The sequence below is a fragment of the Mirounga angustirostris genome, unplaced genomic scaffold (assembly GCF_029215605.1).
Source record: "Mirounga angustirostris isolate CCGP_5_RB_7025 unplaced genomic scaffold, mMirAng1.0.hap1 SCAF_1, whole genome shotgun sequence".
In the NCBI taxonomy this organism is placed as follows: domain Eukaryota; kingdom Metazoa; phylum Chordata; class Mammalia; order Carnivora; family Phocidae; genus Mirounga; species Mirounga angustirostris.
The window spans coordinates 210380839-210398726 of NW_026991709.1; the positions used below are offsets into that span (position 1 = coordinate 210380839).

Sequence of the window (17888 nt, forward strand, 5' to 3'; positions counted from 1 at the left end):
CGAGAGATAAGGCGCAAGCAAAAGACCTGAGGCTGGCTCTCGGCCAGGCGCGCCTCAGGGCGGGCCTGGGGGGCGGGCCGGAGGGGGGGGCGGGGGGGCGGGGGGACGGGCCCGGGGGGCGGGTCTGGGGCGGAGCTAGGCGCGGGGGCGGGGGTCCAGGAAGCGGTCCAGTCCGCGGAGAGGGCCGAGCGCCGCCAGGACCCCGCGCCCCGCCGGGCCCCGCCCCGGCCCCGCCCCGGCCCCGCCCCGTTCCCTCCACCCCAGCCTACCCCCGGGCCCCACGGCCGAGGCGGCGCTGGGAGCAGAGTCCGGCGGCCGCGTGCGGGCTGCGCGTGCTCCTTCCCCTCCGCCTCTGCCGCCCACCCCCGGTGCGCCCCGCCGCCTGCGCCCCCAGGTAAGCGAGCGCCCCCGCGCCCCGAACGCCACGCTCGCGGCGAGCCCCGGCCCCGCCTCCGCGGCCATGGCGGCCCCGGCCCCCCCTCACCCCGCCCGGGGCGGCCTCTCGGCCTCTCGGGGCTTCCCATCCGGTCCCAGGCCCCGGGCCGCCGCCCCGAGAGAGCCCTGCTCCCCCGAGCGCCGGGGACGCGGCTGCGAAACGGGCAGGAGCGAGTGGGGGCGAGCCTGGCCCGGCGACGCGGGGGAGTGCGGGTGGGTGAATGCGAGGAGCGCGACGCGAGTGTGGGTCAGACGCCAAGGAAACCGTACGGAGTGCCCGCGCTGGGGACGCGGCCGGCGCCCTGACCTCGCAGCCCGGCTGCGTAGACGGCTAGCCACCGTGTAAACAGGCTCCGATCACTCCAGCCCGCGCTAAGTGCGGGGAGGACAACACCTCGGGGAGATGGAGGAAGGGTCAGGGAGCGCTTCTCGGAGAAGGTGTCATTCGGGCCTGAGTGGACCAGCCCGCGAGGGCTTTTGAGGCCCAGGAAGCAGCGAGATTTAGAAGTAGGGCCCAGCCTGGTGTGTTTGCAGGGCAGAAAAGAGGCCAGCGTGGCTGAAGCGCCGGGAGGGAGGCTCGGAAGTGGGGGGAGGTTGGCCCGCGCCTCGAAGATGGCGGGGAGTGAGTGGATTCCATTCTCAAGTCTGGGGGGGCCACGGGAGGCTTAGAGCAAAGTGAGTAACCCGGTCCTGTTGTGTCTTAGGAAGATCCCCTGCTGTGGGCAGGAGGGATGGGAGGAAACCCGGGAGGAGGCTGCTGGCTTGTCCCCCACCGGAAGGGGTGGTGGACAGGGGGTGACGCGGGGGGGGGGTGCATTCTGGCAGAAGAACATCCTCTGCGTTCCCTGCCTGCTCAGAAGTGGGGCGTAAATGAACCTGCGCGGAGGAGATTTCTGGCCCTGGCAGCTGGGAGTATGCAGGGGCCTTTGCTTGCTGGGATGGGGAAACTGAGGGAGAAGCAGGTGGGGTGGGGCTGTCGTGGCTGTCTGACTTGCAAAACCTCTGAAATGCCACCTGATGGGGGAGGCTCCTGGAGACCCACTCTACACCCAGGCAAGGTCTCCAGCCGTTGAGTGCAGGGGCCAAGCTCTCCCCAGTCCTCTTTTAGGGAGGCTGCCCGAGAAAGATATTCTGGAGTATGGGGTTGCCTTAGAAGCTCCCAGGGTCCCCGGTCTCCACTCAGGCCCCTTCCAAGAGCAGCTGCTGTGAATAAAGATGGCTGGGGTGTGGGTGGCAGGAGACTCAGCCACCTGGGTCCCCACAGGCCAAGCCAGGACCTTTCTTGCCGGCTTTCCCAGCTCACCTACTCCCAGTGGAGGTGTCTTGAGAGGGGAGGGAAGAGGTAGTAGAAATGAGCTGGGAGACTTGGTCATGGAACTGGCCTTGTGACCCCGGGGAAAGTTTTCTGGGCTTCGGTTTGCCCATCTGTAAAATGGGTCAGTAGAACCTATCCCTGGGAGTGTTGTTCTGATCAAAGGAAGCCTTGGCTAGGAAAGGACTTGGCTGAAAACAGTGGCAGCCTCCGGGGCCTTGAGAGAATGGGGGAGGCCGCCAGAGCCAGCGCGAGTTCACAGCGTCATGAGCCCCCATTTCCTGCACTGAGAAATGGGAGCACTGTGTAACTGCCCACCTCCAGACCCGGGGCCTTCTGCAGACTGAGTGAGTCAGGCGTGTAAAGTGTTTGGTTGGCCCAGCGCCTGGCTTGGAGTGATCGCTTGGCACAGAAGCCGCTGGGCTCCTGTAGTTGGCCGGGGGGGTGGGGGGGAGCAGGAGTGGGCCTCCCACCACCCTCGGGATGCCAAAGGTGCCCGGGGACAGGCTCCTCTTATCTGAGCACCACAGGCTGTCCTCTCTCCCACTCTCTGGAGGCTGCCTCTGACCTTGTCCTGCCCGCTTAAGTTTGGTGCCCAGGCTACTGACTTCACCTCCTTTTTGCTTCAGCTTCTTCACCTGTAAAATGGGAATAATAGCAGTCATCACCTCAGAGGTGAACACAGCGCCCAGGTGCTAATAAGCACCTGGTAAAACAGCAGGTGCCTGGATGTCTGGGGGGAGGGAGCCCGGAGGAGTGGCCTGGTTCACCCTCCCCAGGGAAGGCTTCTTGGAGGAGGTGATCATTGGTGGGTTACTAAAGATGATTCAGAGTTAACAGGGCAGAGAGACCAGGGTACAGAGATGTGGAGGGGAGAAACTGCAGGATGCATGGCAGGAGCTAAGAGACCAGACTGGAAGCAACCTCGCTGGTCCAGATCGAGATGGAGGTGGGGATGAGGGAAAAGTGCATGGATCCTGGAGAGATTGGAAGTGGGGGTGGTGGGGCAGCCGCTTGGGGAGCAGGTTCCGGTGCATCTGGAAATTGTGATGTTGCTAGACACCCAGATGGTGGCGAGGTGCAGGGTGGGCTTTGAAGAAGCAAGCTTGGAGCCTGAGAGGCATCAGCACCTGGGGGGATTGGGCAGAGAGAGGAGGCAAGGAAACAGTTAGGTGGCAAGCCAGAAGCCAGGGAGCAAGGGCTTCAAAAAGGAGGAAATGGTCAGCTCAGCTGAGTTTCTGAATCCTCTGCTTAAATAATTCAATGGTAGGGATTTTCCTCCCTTGGCTGTCTTTCCCACCCCATCCCAAGCCATTCAGAATGGGCTCTTTGCCACACTTGAATGGGCTCTGACCAGAGTGGCATAGAGGTCTTTCTCCTCCTTCGATCTCGACTTCATACCTTTGTTAATATGAGACTGTCCCACCAGTTCCCCACAATGAATGCGCAGGAGCTCAACTCTCTCCCCGCCCCATCATCTTGGGCTCCCAACCCCATATTTTGCCCCAGGACCCCATGACTGTGTCTCTGAGGTGCCAGCCCACCCTGAAGAACCCCGCTATCCTGTGCTTGTCCCCCCCCCCCGCCCCACCTCCCTTCTGCCCCTGTGTCTGTCATTTATTCATGCAGCACATATTTATGAAGTGCCTGCAGTGGGAGGCACCGGGCTGAGCAATGAACACAAGCTTCCCTGCTTCTACCTCATGGAGCTAATGTTGTGAGAGGCAGGGAGGTGGGGGAGTGGGTGTGAAACCCGAAGGATGAGAAAGAGCCAGGTGGACATCTGGAGGAAGAGCATTCCAAGCAGAGGCACCAGCATGTGCAAAGGTCCTCAGGCAGGACCAGGCCTGGCATGTTGGAGGTATAACAAGGAGGCCAGGGTGGCTGGATCAGAGGGAACAAAGGGGAGCATGGGCAGAGGGGCAGACGAAGAGAGCAAAGGTCTCAGGGTGCCCCAGTCCAACAACAGCAGACCTTGGGAGGGTCCTGGCTTGAAGGTTAAGAGGTTGCGGAGCCCCACTGCTTTGCAATTTGCGGGGTTGGGGCGTCATTCCTGGAACCCTGATGGTGCAGGAGGCTGGCAGGAGGAAGGAAGAGAATCCACCCCTTTTCCCGGTGGGCAAGTCTTCCTCTTCCCGTGATGGGGGCTCAGCTGACCTTGAAGACTTCCCCGAGAAAGTGAAGTAGCCAGGAAGAGGGCACAGATAGGGGGTATGAAGGCAGGGAGGAGGTGGGGGGAGGCAGGCAGCGGCAGTGACCGGGTGGGCAGGCCAGGCAGGGCACAGAGTTGGGTATGGAGCAGGATACTCTCAGGGAGGGGACAGAGATGCGAGGATAGCAGGCAGCAAAAACCAAAGCAGCTGTATTTTGAGGATGGTCGCACCATCAGCCTGCTGTCACTCCCTTTCCAGGTGGAAGGGAAAAGACTCGAGTTCCCCCCTCCCACCCCCCCCACCCCCACAGTGCATGTGGACGAGGGCTTGGCCACCTGGATCTGGTCACCGTTCTCACCCCCACCGCTGACCCAAGCATGCCTCCAAACCTTAGCAAGCCTCAGAAGCCTTAATGAGAGGATTCAGAGCCTTAGACTCTGGATCAAAGAGATCAGTGGTCCTGCTGATCCAGGACCCTGTGGCCACCACTGTCCTCCCCACCCCACCCCTCTCCAAACTAGGGATGGGTGCACCTCAGGGCAGCTCCCTTAGGCCCCGGCTCAGCTATGACAATGAGCCTGGCAGGCGCCATGGAGCTACAGCTGGAGCGAGGGAGTCTAACTACACTCTTAGGAGATGGCAGGGGACAAGGACAGTGACAGAAGGGGAGAGTAGGCAGGACAAGCTCTGCAAACATCTGCCTCTGGATCTCATTTTTCCATCTGAGATGTTGACTAGGGTGGGCCTTAATCTAAGGCTGTCACCTCCCTGCCAGCACCTCTTCTCATATGGCCCTCTGTTCCAGCCCCTGGGCTTCGTCTCGATCACTTGAAGCTACTGCCCGTGGCCTAGCCTCAGGGCCTTTGCACAACCTGTTCCCTTTATCTAGAATGCTCTATGCCCATGGCTTCCTCATCTCTTTTCTCAAGCATCACCTTTTTTTTTTTTGTAAGATTTTATTTATTTATTTGACAGAGACAGCAAGCCAGAGAGCACAAGCCACAAAACAGCAGAGGGAGAAGGAAAAGCAGGCTTCCTGCTGAGCAGGGAGCCCGATTTGGGGCTCCATCCCAGGACCCTGGGACCACGACCTGAGCCAAAGGCAGACACTTAACCAACTGAGCCACCCAGGTGCCCCTCAAGTATCACCTTCTTAAGGAGACCATCCTGACCTTCCTGTTTAAAATCGCATCCCCCACTGCCCAATTCCTGATCTCTTTTTCCCGCCCTATTTTTCTCTCCGCTATCCAGCACAATGAAATAAATTAATAAAATGTATAGTATTTGCCGCCCCCAACCCTCACCCTGTCCAGGACCTCAGCTCCAGGCACACAATAAACGTTTGTGCGGTGATGACAAGGAGCAGTCTTTAGAGACGGGCGGGCTTACATTTGAATCCCAGCCCGCTGCCTCCTCCTCTTTGCCCTTGGGTGATTCTGTGCCTCAGTTTACGCAGCTGCAAAATGCGGACCACAGAAGCACCTGGCGCTGGCCACCCCCCCAACCCCCCCGCAGCTTCCTGGGGGAGCCTAACCAGAGCCTGGAAGCAGTTGGTGGCAATTTAGACCCTGAGTCAGGACACTTAGAACTTTCCCACATATTCCTAGAATTTTCCACAAACATGTTGAGAGTAAGGGGGGGGGCGGAGCCTCTCTAAGGTGGTCCTGTTTTTTTCCCCTCTTCCTAGATTTCGAATCTTTCACTTTTGAATAAGAAGAAGGTTTTTTTGATAGACCATGAACCCCGGGCGAATGCCATGACCCTTTAGATATGTGTTCCCAGTGCTGTTTTCCAGATGGCTCATTTCTTTTTTCTTTTTTTTTTTTTTTTTACATGAGAGAAGAGTGAGAGCATGAGAGGGGAGAGGGTCAGAGGGAGAAGCAGACTCCCTGCTGAGCAGGGAGCCCGATGTGGGACTCGATCTCGGGACTCCAAGATCATGACCTGAGCCGAAGGCAGTTGCTTAACCGACTGAGCCACCCAGGCACCCCAGATGGCTCATTTCTAACACCAAAGTCCAGTTTCTCGTGCACTGGGAGTCGAGAGGTTCCCCGGGTCTGCAAACTGAGGCGGTTCTCAGAGGGGGTGTCGGGTTGTACCCAGGCACATGCTTCCTCTCAGGTAGTTCTCTCTGGCGAGGGACTGATTTTGAATTTTGAAGCTTGTAGCCTTTTTTACGCCATGAAATTTACATGACTCCACAGACATATTGCGATGCACGGAATAGGAGGTGCTCATTAAATCTAAGAGCCTGTGGGACGAGCTCAGGGAACGAGGCCTCTTACTTACACGCCTGAGTTGTTGGTCCCACATTTGGTGAAGTTGACTGTTAGGGCTGAGGATTTTCAGAGCACTTTCCGGGGGTGGGAGGGCGGTGGCGGGTATGGTCAGAACCGTGGCATTTGCACTGATGAAATATCAAAGATGCTTGCAGTAACTTCTGGATTGAGACAGGAGCAAGCCACAGGGCAGGAGCTGCTCACCCGTTTCAATCTGTTTCAACCTTGGACGGTAATCGTGCAGGTAACTGATGGAACTTCTGGAAATAGGTGAAGAGGTCGTGCCTTGGGACTTTGGGAAATCCAACCAGAACGTAAGTCGTTTGCACACAGCATTGCTCAAATACTGCCTAGATGTTGGGCACAGAATATTTAGAAACCATTACTACGTGGACATTTCCAGCCACTGGCTTTCATCTAGAGTAGCTCATTCTTGCCCAGGACACAGAGACTGGATGCCTCTATTATTACTGAAATATTCCGGAAGCACCACCCTTTGTAAATTTTAGCAGCATCGTGCTTTGTAGCTGGCGAAGGCGTTCTTTCTTGCCTTACCTGTGCTGATCTAACTTGGCCCTTGTGAGGAGGTAATATCGGAACTGAGGCCTGAGTTGGAGCTGACAGTGGACACAGACAGGAATCAGACCCTGTTGACTGCCTGCCCAGAGCCCCCCTGTTCGTTGGTGAGATAGAGAGATACGTTCCTGGGCAGTTACAAGGCAAAATAAAACACCAAATGGAGAACCCGCGATGCAGCCTGGAAGTCCCAGAAGGCTTCCTGGAAGAAGCAACAAGCAGGCTGCTTACTTTGAAGGGTTGGAAGAGCGATGAATAGTGACTCAGGCCGAGGGGACATCCGGGGATTGCATTAGAGTGATGTTTCTGAAATCTGACCAGACCCTGGGAATCTGGCCATGGACCCTGGCTGAGAACCACGGGTGGGGGTGGGTGGTGTCTGCAAGAGGTCTCCCCCGCCCTGGGTCGGGGGGAGGGACAGGCTTGTCCTCTGAGCTGCGTGCTGCTGAGGGCTGGGTGGGGACAAGCGCTCAGCCTGCCTGCACGCCCCAGCCACCTGCCCTCCATCGGTGAGCAGGCCTGCATCTGTGCGCATCCCATCTGAGGGGGTCATCTGAGAGGAAGTGCAGCTTGGCCTCTAGTTACACAGGCACCTCTGGTCCTTAAAGGGCCCACGGACAGCCTGGCGTTCGGGTGGGGGACCCTTCTCTGCTCCACCACATGAGGTTTGGAACCCCAGCCCTGCACCCAGGGGACGACCGGCGCTCACGGGCTCCCTCCACAGGCTCCGCACCCTTCCTGGGCAGGCAGACAGGACGGGGACAGTTTCACAGAAGGTGCTGCTGGCCTGAGGCCACCCCGCAGGAGCAGATCTGCCCAGGTGTGTGGACTCTGAAGGTCACGGTTTGCCCCTGTGTGACCCGGAACCCGGACAAGGGCGTGGGCCCACGTTCAGAGGCATGGCAGTCGGGGCAGGGAGGCAGTGTCTGGGGGTGCTGGGGCTCCAGAGCCCTCGAGGCCCTGCCTTTCCCCATCATCACCCCTTTTTGTGCTCAGAAGGCACCTTCTCGGCGTCCCACACCTGGAATTCTCCCACACCGGCTCTTCTTGGCCCCTCCCACCGCTGGGTTATATGTCCCCAAACTCCTGCCCAGGCGTGGAGTTCCCAGATCAGGTTGCCCGCCCCAACATCCTCGACGCCCCCCCCCCCCGAAGATGTCCCTCCCCAGCCCTGTCTCAGCCACTGAGGAGCTCTTGGGGCACTACTTCCCTCATCTGTGGAACCCAAGGACAGCCTGTGTGCAAGGAGAGGTCACAGAATCGCTCCCTTCGGGCGACCTCGAGGCCGGAACCTCCCACGCCGCACTCTATCTTTAAGGCCTAGGTGACAGGCGCTTGCCACCCTCCCCTTGAACAAGGACAGCTCGGACCCGGACTGGCAGCCTCGCCAGCATCCAGCACTGGCCAGGACTGAATGTCATCTTGTTTTCATTGTATCTGTCTTATGGCCACTGCCCGCAGTGACATCGACTTTCCCTTGAGGGGAGGGAGGGAAAGTTTCTTCTGAAAAATCAGCATGCTTTAAAACAAAGCGAGGCTTTGGAAGGAGATTGGTGGGTGCACAGACGGGAGAGGGCTGGGGCGGCAGGGTGACCGGGCTGTGGGAGGGACGGAGGGGAGGGCCCCCAGTCCAGCCCAGGGGCAGGGCTTTCTGGCCCACGAGTGTGAGAACAGAGCCTTGAAGAAGCGGAAGGCTTTTGGCAGGCAGAAAGGAGGACATTACTGATAGGGGGAACAGACCGAGCACAAGCCCAGAGGTGTGCCGGGGGACACAGTGCTGGGGGCAGGAGCATTTGCGGGATTTCAAGCCACGGGTGTGATCTGCACGTTAGAAGGGCCGTCTGGGCAAAGCCCAGAGGCCGGGAGCCCAGCGAGGAGGCCACAGCTGTTGACCTGAGTGGGAAGGGACCCGCTCGGTGGTCACGTGGCAGGCGGACGCCGTCGCAGCCCGAGAGGAGGGGCTGAGTGCGGAGGGCTCTGGGACGACTCCCACATGCCTGTCCCCAAAGACTGGGTGGGAAGTGTGACCTTGGCCAAGAAGCCTGGGGAGGAAGAGCGCACACTCCGGTGCAGGATGACTTGATCTTGATCCTGGCGTGTCTGGGCAAGGGGCAGGTGCTCTCGGTTTAGCAGGTTTGCTGGGGGAGACACCTGGGAGCTGCGGGACTCGGAGCCCCAACGTGCGCCTGCGCCGATCGCAGCTTCCAGGTGGGTGCGAATTCCAGGCACAGCGGAGGGTAGTGGGGGTCCGGGACTGGATTTGGGGTCAAAGGAGAGGAAAACCAGCATGCATTAGAGATAGAACAGAGAGGAGGGGAGCCAGGACGCCACAGTTCTTGGAGGGAGGGGCAGACAAGGAGTCCTATATGCAATAGGATGTCATGGATACATAGACAAAGAATTGGCCACTGCAATTGGCCAAGGAAAGGGTGGGGTGTCTCTGGGGACCTAGGCAGAGTCCAGCGTAGAGAGGTGGAGATGGAGTGGAGTCAGGGGCTAAAGGCAGGTTCTGCTTTCCAAGAATGCCAGGGTTGCTGTGGCTGAGCCGAGGTTCTGTGAGCCCAGGTCTATCCCGAGCGCCTAGTGGTATAGAGCAGAGTTCAGACACCAGCTGTTTCCCGGCTGTGTGACCCGGGGTCCCCGAGACTCAGTTCTTCCATGAAATAGGGACGTTGGGGCACCTGGGTGGTTCAGTGGGTTAAGGGTCTGACTCTTGATTTCAGTTCAAGTCATGATCTCAGGGTGGTGAGATCAAGCCCTGCATCAGGCTCTGCACTGGGCATGAGCTTGTTTAAGATTCTCTCCCTACCTATGGCGCCTGGGTGGCTCAGTCGTTAAGCGTCTGCCTTCGGCTCAGGTCATGATCCCAGGGTCCTGGGATCGAGCCCCGCATCGGGCTCCCTGCTCTGCGGGAAGCCTGCTTCTCCCTCTCCCACTCCCCCTGCTTGTGTTCCCTCTCTCGCTGTTGCCCTCTCTGTGTCAAATATATAAAATCTTTTTTTAATTTATTTTTTATTTATTTATTTTGTAAAAGATTTTATTTATTTATTTGACATAGAGACGAGGAGAGAGGGAACACAAGCAGGGGGAGTGAGAGAGGGAGAAGCAGGCTTCTCGCTGAGCAGGGAGCCCGATGTGGGGCTCGATCCCAGAACCCTGGGATCATAACCTGAGCCGAAGGCAGACGCTTAACGACTGAGCCACCCAGGTGCCCCAAATAAATAAAATCTTAAAAAAAAAAAGATTCTCTCCCTCCCCTACGCCCCCCTCCCCACTGTGCATGCACTGTCTCTCTTAAAAAAAAAAAAAGAAAAAAAGAAATATGGATGCTAACAGCATCTTCCGCAGGCATGTCTAACATTTCCAAGGTAGGAAGGCAGGGCACTTACCCTGGGCAAACATCTATGGGTAACACCTGGCATGGTACCAGCAGCCCAGGTATGTTGGGCAATCCCTGGTATGTGTATGGACAAGGCCTGCTGTCCCAGAAAACAGCCTGGCTTTTACAGCTACTTGGCCCTACCTGAACCTGCCTCCATGTAAGCCGTCACCAGGGAGTAGCAGAAGGGCCCAGTGGCCAGCTGGGGGGAGAAGTAGGACAGATGTTGGACCAGGTTGGGTGGAAAAGTGTTGCCATCAGAGTGCAGCCTGGAACCCACAGTTCTCTCCACCCTGGAAGGTGGGTAGTGGCATTGCTGAAGGGGCTGATCTTTTTTTTTTTTTTTTAAGATTTTATTTATTTATTTGATAGAGACACAGCGAGAGAGGGAACACAAGCAGGAGGAGTGGGAGAGGGAGAAGCAGGCTCCCTGCTGAGTGGAGAGCCCAACGCGGGGCTCGATCCCAGGACCCCGGGATCATGACCTGAGCCAAAGGCAGACGTTTAACGACTGAGCCACCCAGGCGCCCCTAAAATATTTTTATTTATTTATTTGACAGAGACACAGCGAGAGAGGGAACACAAGCAGGAGGAGTGGGAGAGGGAGAAGCAGGCTTCCCACTGAGCAGGGAGCCCGATGCCGGGCTCGATCCCAGGACCCTGGGATCATGACCTGAGCCGAAGGCAGACACCCAACGACTGAGCCACCCAGGCGCCCCTGAAGGGGCTGATCTTGATTGGGAATTGGTTTCTTAATGCTGAGCTGGGGTGGGGAGCTCATTGACAGCTAGAAATGCCCTCTCTGAGCCCATATCTACTCTGCCAACCACCCCTTCAGTGGAAACCTTTATTTTCCTTTTGTACTAATATGATTTCCTATTTAAAAAGTCACTTTTCATATATACACTCACTAGAATCTTACCCAGCCTTAAAAGGAAGGACATTCTGACACCTGCTACAACAAAGATGGACCTTGAGACCATTATGCTCAGTGAGAGAGGCCAGACACAGAAAGACACATACTGTATGATTCCACTTACAGGAGGGACCTAGAGTCATCAAATCCGTAGAAGCAGAAAGCAGAGTAGAGGTTACCAGGGATCGGGGGTGGAGGAGTGGGGAGTTAGTGTTTAATAGGGACAGAGTATCAATTTTGCAAGATGCAAAGAGTTCTGGAAATAGATGGTGGTGACAGTTGCCCAATGATATGACTGCACTTAATACCACTGTGCTGTACACTCAAAAATAGTCAAGACAGTATATTTTTATGTTATATGTATTTGACCACAATTTAAAAATTAGAGCACCTGGGTGGCTCAGTCGGTTAAAGGGCCGCCTTTGGCTCAGGGCATGATCCCTGCATCCTAGAATCAAGCCCCACATCAGGCTCCCTGCTCAGCGGGGAGTCTGCTTCTTCCTCCCCCCGCTCTTGTGCTCTCGCCTGCTCGCTCACTGTCTCTCTCCCTCTCAAATAAATAAAATTTAAAAATTAAAAAACAATAAAAATTTAAGTCGCTATGAAACATGGCTTGTAAAAATCAGTGAATCACAAAATAAGCAGACCAACTCCTCCCTTCCCTGACTTCCTGATGTAATAACTCTCCTGAGCATGGACTATATATCCTTATGGCCTATTTCCATGAGTTCACATGCATATATGTAGCTGTGGGAGAAAATACAGAGTCTTTTCTTTTCATATTTTTAAAAAATATTTTTTCAGTTCAAGTCATGATCTCAGGGTGGTGAGATCAAGCCCTGCATCAGGCTCTGCACTGGGCGTGGAGCTTGCTTAAGATTCTCTCCCTCCCTGGGGCGCCTGGGTGGCTCAGTCGTTCAGCATCTGGCTTCTGCTCAGGTCACGATCCCAGGGTCCTGGGATCAAGCCCCGCATCGGGCTCACTGCTCAGCGGGAAGCCTGCTTCTCCCTCTCCCTCTGCTGTCCCCCCTGCTTGGGTGCTCTCTCTCTCTGTCAAATAAATAAATGAATTCTTTAAAAAAACAAGTAAATAAAGATTTTACCTTTATTTTTTTATTTTTTAAAGATTTTATTTATTTATTTGACAGAGAGAGACACAGCAAGAGAGGGAACACAAGCAGGGGGAGTGGGAGAGGGAGAAGCAGGCTTCCCGTGGAGCAAGGAGCCCGATGCGGGGCTCGATCCCAGGACCCTAGGATCGTGTCCTGAGCCGAAGGCAGACACCCAATGACTGAGCCACCCAGGCGCCCCAAGATTTTACTTTTAAATAATCTCTACACCTATTGTGAGGTTCAAACTCATGACCCTGAGATCAAGAGTTGCATGCTCTTCTGTCTGAGCCAGCCGGGCATCCTCCAGATGACACATTTTTATTCAATCTTTGTTTTTTCTTCTCTGTCCTTCAGTTTGAATGTTTACTATTATCTAGCTCCTAATTTGTTGACTCTTCAATCATCTCCAATTGCTATCAAGCCCACATGTGATTTTGTAATTGCAAGTATTGTATTTTTCAGTTTTAGAATTTACATTTGGTTCTTTTTTTACTTTTCCACTGAGGTTTCTTATTCGTTCATTCCGTAGGAACTAATTTTTTTTTCTTCACATCCTTGAATAGATTATAATACCTGCTTCAAAGTCGGGATCTGCTCCTTCCAACATCTGGGTCACCTCAGAAGTTAGTTCCCATTAATTTCCTTCTGCCTTGAGTATGGTTCGTGCTGTCTTGTTTCTCCAAAGATCAAGTAATTTGGGGGTGTATTCTGGGCATTGTCCAGATGTATCGTGGAGACTCTGGATTCTGTTGTGGTCCTCTGGAGAGCACTGATTTTTTTTTTTTTTTTAAATCAGGCAATTAACCTGTCTGGACTCACGCTCCAAAGTCTGTTTTCCTCATGGTGGGTGGCAGGTGAAATCTATCTTCCTTTCTTTCAGCCTTAGCTGGGCTGCTTGGAGTCTGCCCTGCACACGCATGGTTCAGGGCTTAGCAGAGACATGCGCAGAGTTTTTGTGCAGAATTTGGAACTTCCTTTTTCTGGCTCTCTCCCTTCCAACATGTTCCGTCCCATTATTGATTGATTGTGATCTTTCTGGGCTCTTCTCATTTTTCAAGCCAGTTTCTATTTCCAGTGAAGAGCAGTACAAATGGGAAACCCACCCTATGTTGCTCCCGTATGCCAGGTATAGACTCCCCTCCAACTACTCCCTATTTGGGGTCACTCTAGAGCAGTACCACCCAGTAGAATTTTCTACAACGTTGGAACTGTTCCATATCTGCACTACTCTGGTAGCCACAAGCTGTGTGTGGCTATTGAGTAGAGAAATTTTGCTGTGTGCAACTGAGGAATTGAATTTGAAATTGTGTTTCATTTCAGTTCATTGCAATTCAGATAGCCTGATGCTGCTGGTAGCTACCATGTTGGGGCTTTCAGGTAGTTGTGTTTTTGTATGTCGTCCAGGGTTTCTGGTTGTCTCCGACGGGGCTGGTCTGATGCGGCTGACTCTGCCTTCAGTGGAAGCCGAGCTCTCCCGGTGCTTTTCTTTTTTTTTTTTTTTTAAAGATTTATTTATTTATTTGCGAGAGCGAGAATGAGAGAGAGTACATGAGAGGGGGGAGGGTCAGAGGGAGAAGCAGGCTCCTCGCTGAGCAGGGAGCCCGATGTGGGACTCGATCCCGGGACTCCAGGATCATGACCTGAGCCGAAGGCAGTTGCTTAACCAACTGAGCCACCCAGGCGCCCTTCCGGTGCTTTTCCATTGTGTAAATGACCTATTGGGCCATTAGTGGCTCCCCGAATTTTGCTTTTATTTTTTTAACTCCCTGACACCCCCCTCCAACCCAAGTCAATGAGCATAATGTTTCCTCTTCTTTTTCCCCCTTTGGTAATTTTTTAAAAAGATATATTTATTTATTTTAGAGAGAGAAAGCCTGAGCACAAGGGGTAGAGGGAGAGGGAGAGAGAATCTTAAGCTGACTCCAAGGTGCAGAGCCCCCACCCCCACCCCGTGGGGCTCAATCTCACGACACCAAGAGCACTACCTGAGCTGAAACCAAGAGTCAGTTGCTTAACTGACTGTACCACCTAGGTGCTCCTCCTTTAGTAGTTTTTTAAATTAAAATAATTGGGGGCACCTGAGTGGCATAGGTGGTTAAGCATCCGACTCGATTTCAGCTCAGGTCATGATCTCAGGGTCGTGATATCGAGCCCTGGGTCAGGCTCCACGCTGGGCATGGAGCCTGCTTAGGATTCTCTCTCTCCCTCTCCTCCTCATCCCCTTAAAAAAAATTTAACTGTCGTAAAATACACATAACATAAAACTTACCATCTTGACCATTTTTAAGTGTACAGTTCAGTATTGATACATTCACATTGTTGTGCATCCCTCTCCAGAACTTTCTCATCTCCCCAACCTGAGACTGTCCCCATGCAACACTGACTTCCCACCCCTGGCGCCCACCATCTACTTCCTGATTCTATGGATGGGGCTCCTCTGGGGACCTCCTGGGAGCGGAATCCTGCAGTGTCTGTCTTGTTGTGACTGGCTTCCTCAATTGAAAGTAATGGCCTCAAGGTCCATCCATGATGTATCTTCCTCTGCCTTTCAGACTATAAGATTTCTTCGTATGGAGTCCTGAGGTTCTGATCCCCAACTGTTGGACATCAAGATTGCAAGTTTTCACTGGAAGGGAGAGGGGGACGGACTCCAAAAGGGCACAGGGAAATCCAGGGAGTGATGGATATGTTCATTATCTTGATGGGGGTGACAATTTCACACGTGTGAACATAGGTCAGAACACATCAAATCATGCACTTTAAATGTGCAGTTTCTTGTATGTCAGGGGTTCCTCAAAAAAGCTGTATTTTTGTTTTTATTCTAATGGCCCAGGTGGGCTCCCCTTATCCCCCACCTGTAAGCTTCATCAGTCCCTGTGCGGGTAACTGTTAGATCCCGCTGCCCCCGCTTGCCTTTGGGACTGAGGACTGCTCCCTTCCCCCTCAGACTCCAAGAGACCTGATCATCTCTCCTTTCTTGGTCTTTGAAACCTCCCTGACTGACCGCCCCCCAATATACCCACACACCAAGTGATGCTGGGGACCCCAGAGGTCTCTTCCTGGCTCTCACTGTCCAGGGGGACACTCAGAGTCAGCTAGCTCTCTAAGCTCCGGGGCTGAAGAAACCTCCGAAGAAAGGCCCCGGGGTGGGGCGCGGTGGGGCTGGCAAGGCTGTGGGGAGGGCCTGTGCTGAGTGTGGGAAAGGCAGAGCAGGCCTCTTAAGGAGGAAATAGAATCTGACCCAGCTCTTGAAAGACAAGTGGGAACTGGCCCATTGAAGCAGGGCATTTCAGGCAGAAGGCAGGCGGATGCAAAGTCCTGGACGTCGGACCAATGGGGGGAGCTCATGGGCGTCCCAGCGCTGGGTGTGGGATAATGCAGGGGTGCAGGGGGTCCGTAGGAGGGAGCAGATGCCATCAGGGGGGCCCGCGACCAGCCCAAGGCAGCTGCGAGTGATCCTCATGGTCCCACTGGTGGGTGTTTTCTTTGGGGGCTGGGAGCATTGCCAAGGGGTGGTTCTGAGAAGGTGCAGCCAGGGGAGTGGGAGGGCTGAAGAGCGTGGCCAGTGGGCTGGAGATACTGGGAAACCTGGTCCAGCTCACCTAAGCCCCTGAGCCTGCCGAGGGGTGTAGAAGTTAAGAAATCATGCGCTGAGGGATGCCTGGGTGGTGCAGTCGGTTAAGCCTTTGACTCTTGATTTCGGCTCAGGTTGTGATCTCAGGGTCGTGGGATCGAGCCCCGCGTTGGGCTCAGCATGGAGTCCGCTTGTCCCCTCCCTCTGCTCCCTCCCCCACATGCGCTCACCCTCTCTCTCAAGTAAATAAATAAAATCTTTTAAAAAAGAAATCACGTGCTGAGCAACTGGTGCGCTGAAAACACAGAGAGAAGGTGGAGGAGAAAACTCGATAGGTGGAGGCAGGCCCGGGGAGGCTTCACAGGGTCCTGTGAGCCCTGAGCCCACTGCGGGTACAGAGCAGCCCCCTTGCCACCCTGGTGAGCTTCCGGTTCTAGCTCTCTCCCTTGCTGGCTGAATGGCCAGCAGCTTCTGGCTTTAAGTCTCAGGCTTCCCAATTCCGAAATGGGGCGACAGTGGATCTCCTTTATGGGGATCAAGCTGACCTTGCCTGTTAAAACAGGTGGTTTCTTTTAAGTAGGCTCCACACCCAGCGTGGGGCTTGAGCTCGCAGACCTGAGATCAAGAGTCACATGTTCCACCAACTGGGCCAACCAGGAGAGCCCGTGGGTTGTTTTTTTTTTTTTTTTCCTAGAAAGTCTGGCCACCTGCAGTGAAGTCCTCACATCCACCCATCTGTCCATGTGTCTATACTACCCATTCATTTATCCACTTAGCAGTTAGTTGGCACCTAATGTTGTGCCAGGCCCTATCTCAGGATATGGCAATGCCTAAAACAACATTCTAGCCTTCAGGAGTCTTATGTCTTGGGGCGAGGCAGATGAACAAATAACAGATCAAGTAGGACGAGAGGGCTGAAGGAACAAAACAGTGTGAGGAGATGGAATAATACACAGGCTTCTTTGGTAGTGATCTGAGAAGGTTTCTCTGAGCGGAGATGTGAGTAATGAGAGCTAGACACAGGGATGTGTAAGGGAACAGCATGTGCAAAGGCCCTGGGGCAAGAATGAGCTTGGTGAGCTGGATACAACACATACAAAGGCCCTGGGGCAGGAATGAGCTTGGGGAGCTGGACACAGCACATGCAAAGGCCCTGGGGCAGGAATGAGCTTGGTGAATTAGAAGACCAGAAAGCAGCCATTGCAATAAGTTGAGTTGGTGGGGTGTGGGAGGGTGTATCAACAGAACCAGAGTATGGAGGGCAGAAGTGTGTCTTTTTTTTTTTTTAATTTTTCTTATTTTTTAAATTATTTAAAATTTATTTATTTAGAGGGAGGAGAGGGAAAGAGAGAATCTTAAGCAGGCCCCACACCCAGCACAGAGCCTGACATGGGGCTCGATCTCATGACCCTGAGATCATGACCTGGGTGGAAATCAAGAGTCGGACACTTAACCAACTGAGCCGCCCAGGCGCCCCCGGAAGTGTGTCTAAATTTGAGGGGTCGGGGTATAAGGCAGAGTTCTGCACCTGGGGCCGGGCAGGGAGCACAGCCTGTAGGGACTCTGCTCAGAGAGCCCACAGTGCGGGAACCAAGGCTATCTGCAGGGGGCAGCCGGGGCCCGGTGCAGGGGGGGCTGTGGTTATCGCCACACAACCCCCACGTAGCACATCATGTGTTCCCTGCCTGGGCCTCCAGCCACAGCAGTCAGGTGACCCCCGGCAGCAGGCCAGGCTGCAGGAGCGAGAGGGAGGGTGGAGTGTGTGTGTGTGTGAGTGTGTGTGTGTGTGTGTCCATCCCTGGGCAGCCCAGACATCTAGAGTCTGAATTGATTTCTTTTTTCACAACCCTGGGCAAGTCCTGTATTTCCAGCTAGGTTTAAAATAAAACAAACCTTCTGTGCATAACCCTGCTCTGCCGGGCCATGCTGGGGGGCATTCCGGAGTTCCAGGGAGCAGTAGGGGTCCAGCCAGCCAGGGGTCAGACCCCCGAGGGGGGACAGGGATCCTCTGCTCATCCTGTCCTCCCCATATCAGCACAAAGCCCTAATCTCTCTCTCTAGGTCTGAGGATATTTTTAACCACTAAGAAGGATTATCAGAGTCTGGCTCCCAGGTGGCAGGGGCAGGGCTGGGAGTGAGGCCAAAGAGGCTT

At 54.6% G+C, this 17888-nt stretch overlaps 1 protein-coding gene across 4 annotated transcripts in view; it reads left to right on the forward strand.

Annotated features, from left to right (window-relative positions):
* The first annotated feature begins 234 nt into the window (after positions 1-234).
* CERS4 (ceramide synthase 4) overlaps positions 235-17888 on the forward strand; it is a 32009-nt gene continuing 14355 nt past the window's right edge. The window contains exons 1-2 of one of the 4 annotated variants that reach the window (XM_064572010.1): positions 247-394; positions 6424-6493. In XM_064572010.1, the coding sequence (XP_064428080.1) occupies positions 6431-6493 (63 nt within the window). In that variant the 5' untranslated portion in view covers positions 247-394; positions 6424-6430. Of the gene's footprint in view, positions 395-6423; positions 6494-17888 lie in introns of all 4 variants that reach the window. The other 3 variants (XM_054504987.2, XM_045863145.3, XM_064572002.1) reach the window with 3 other exon arrangements.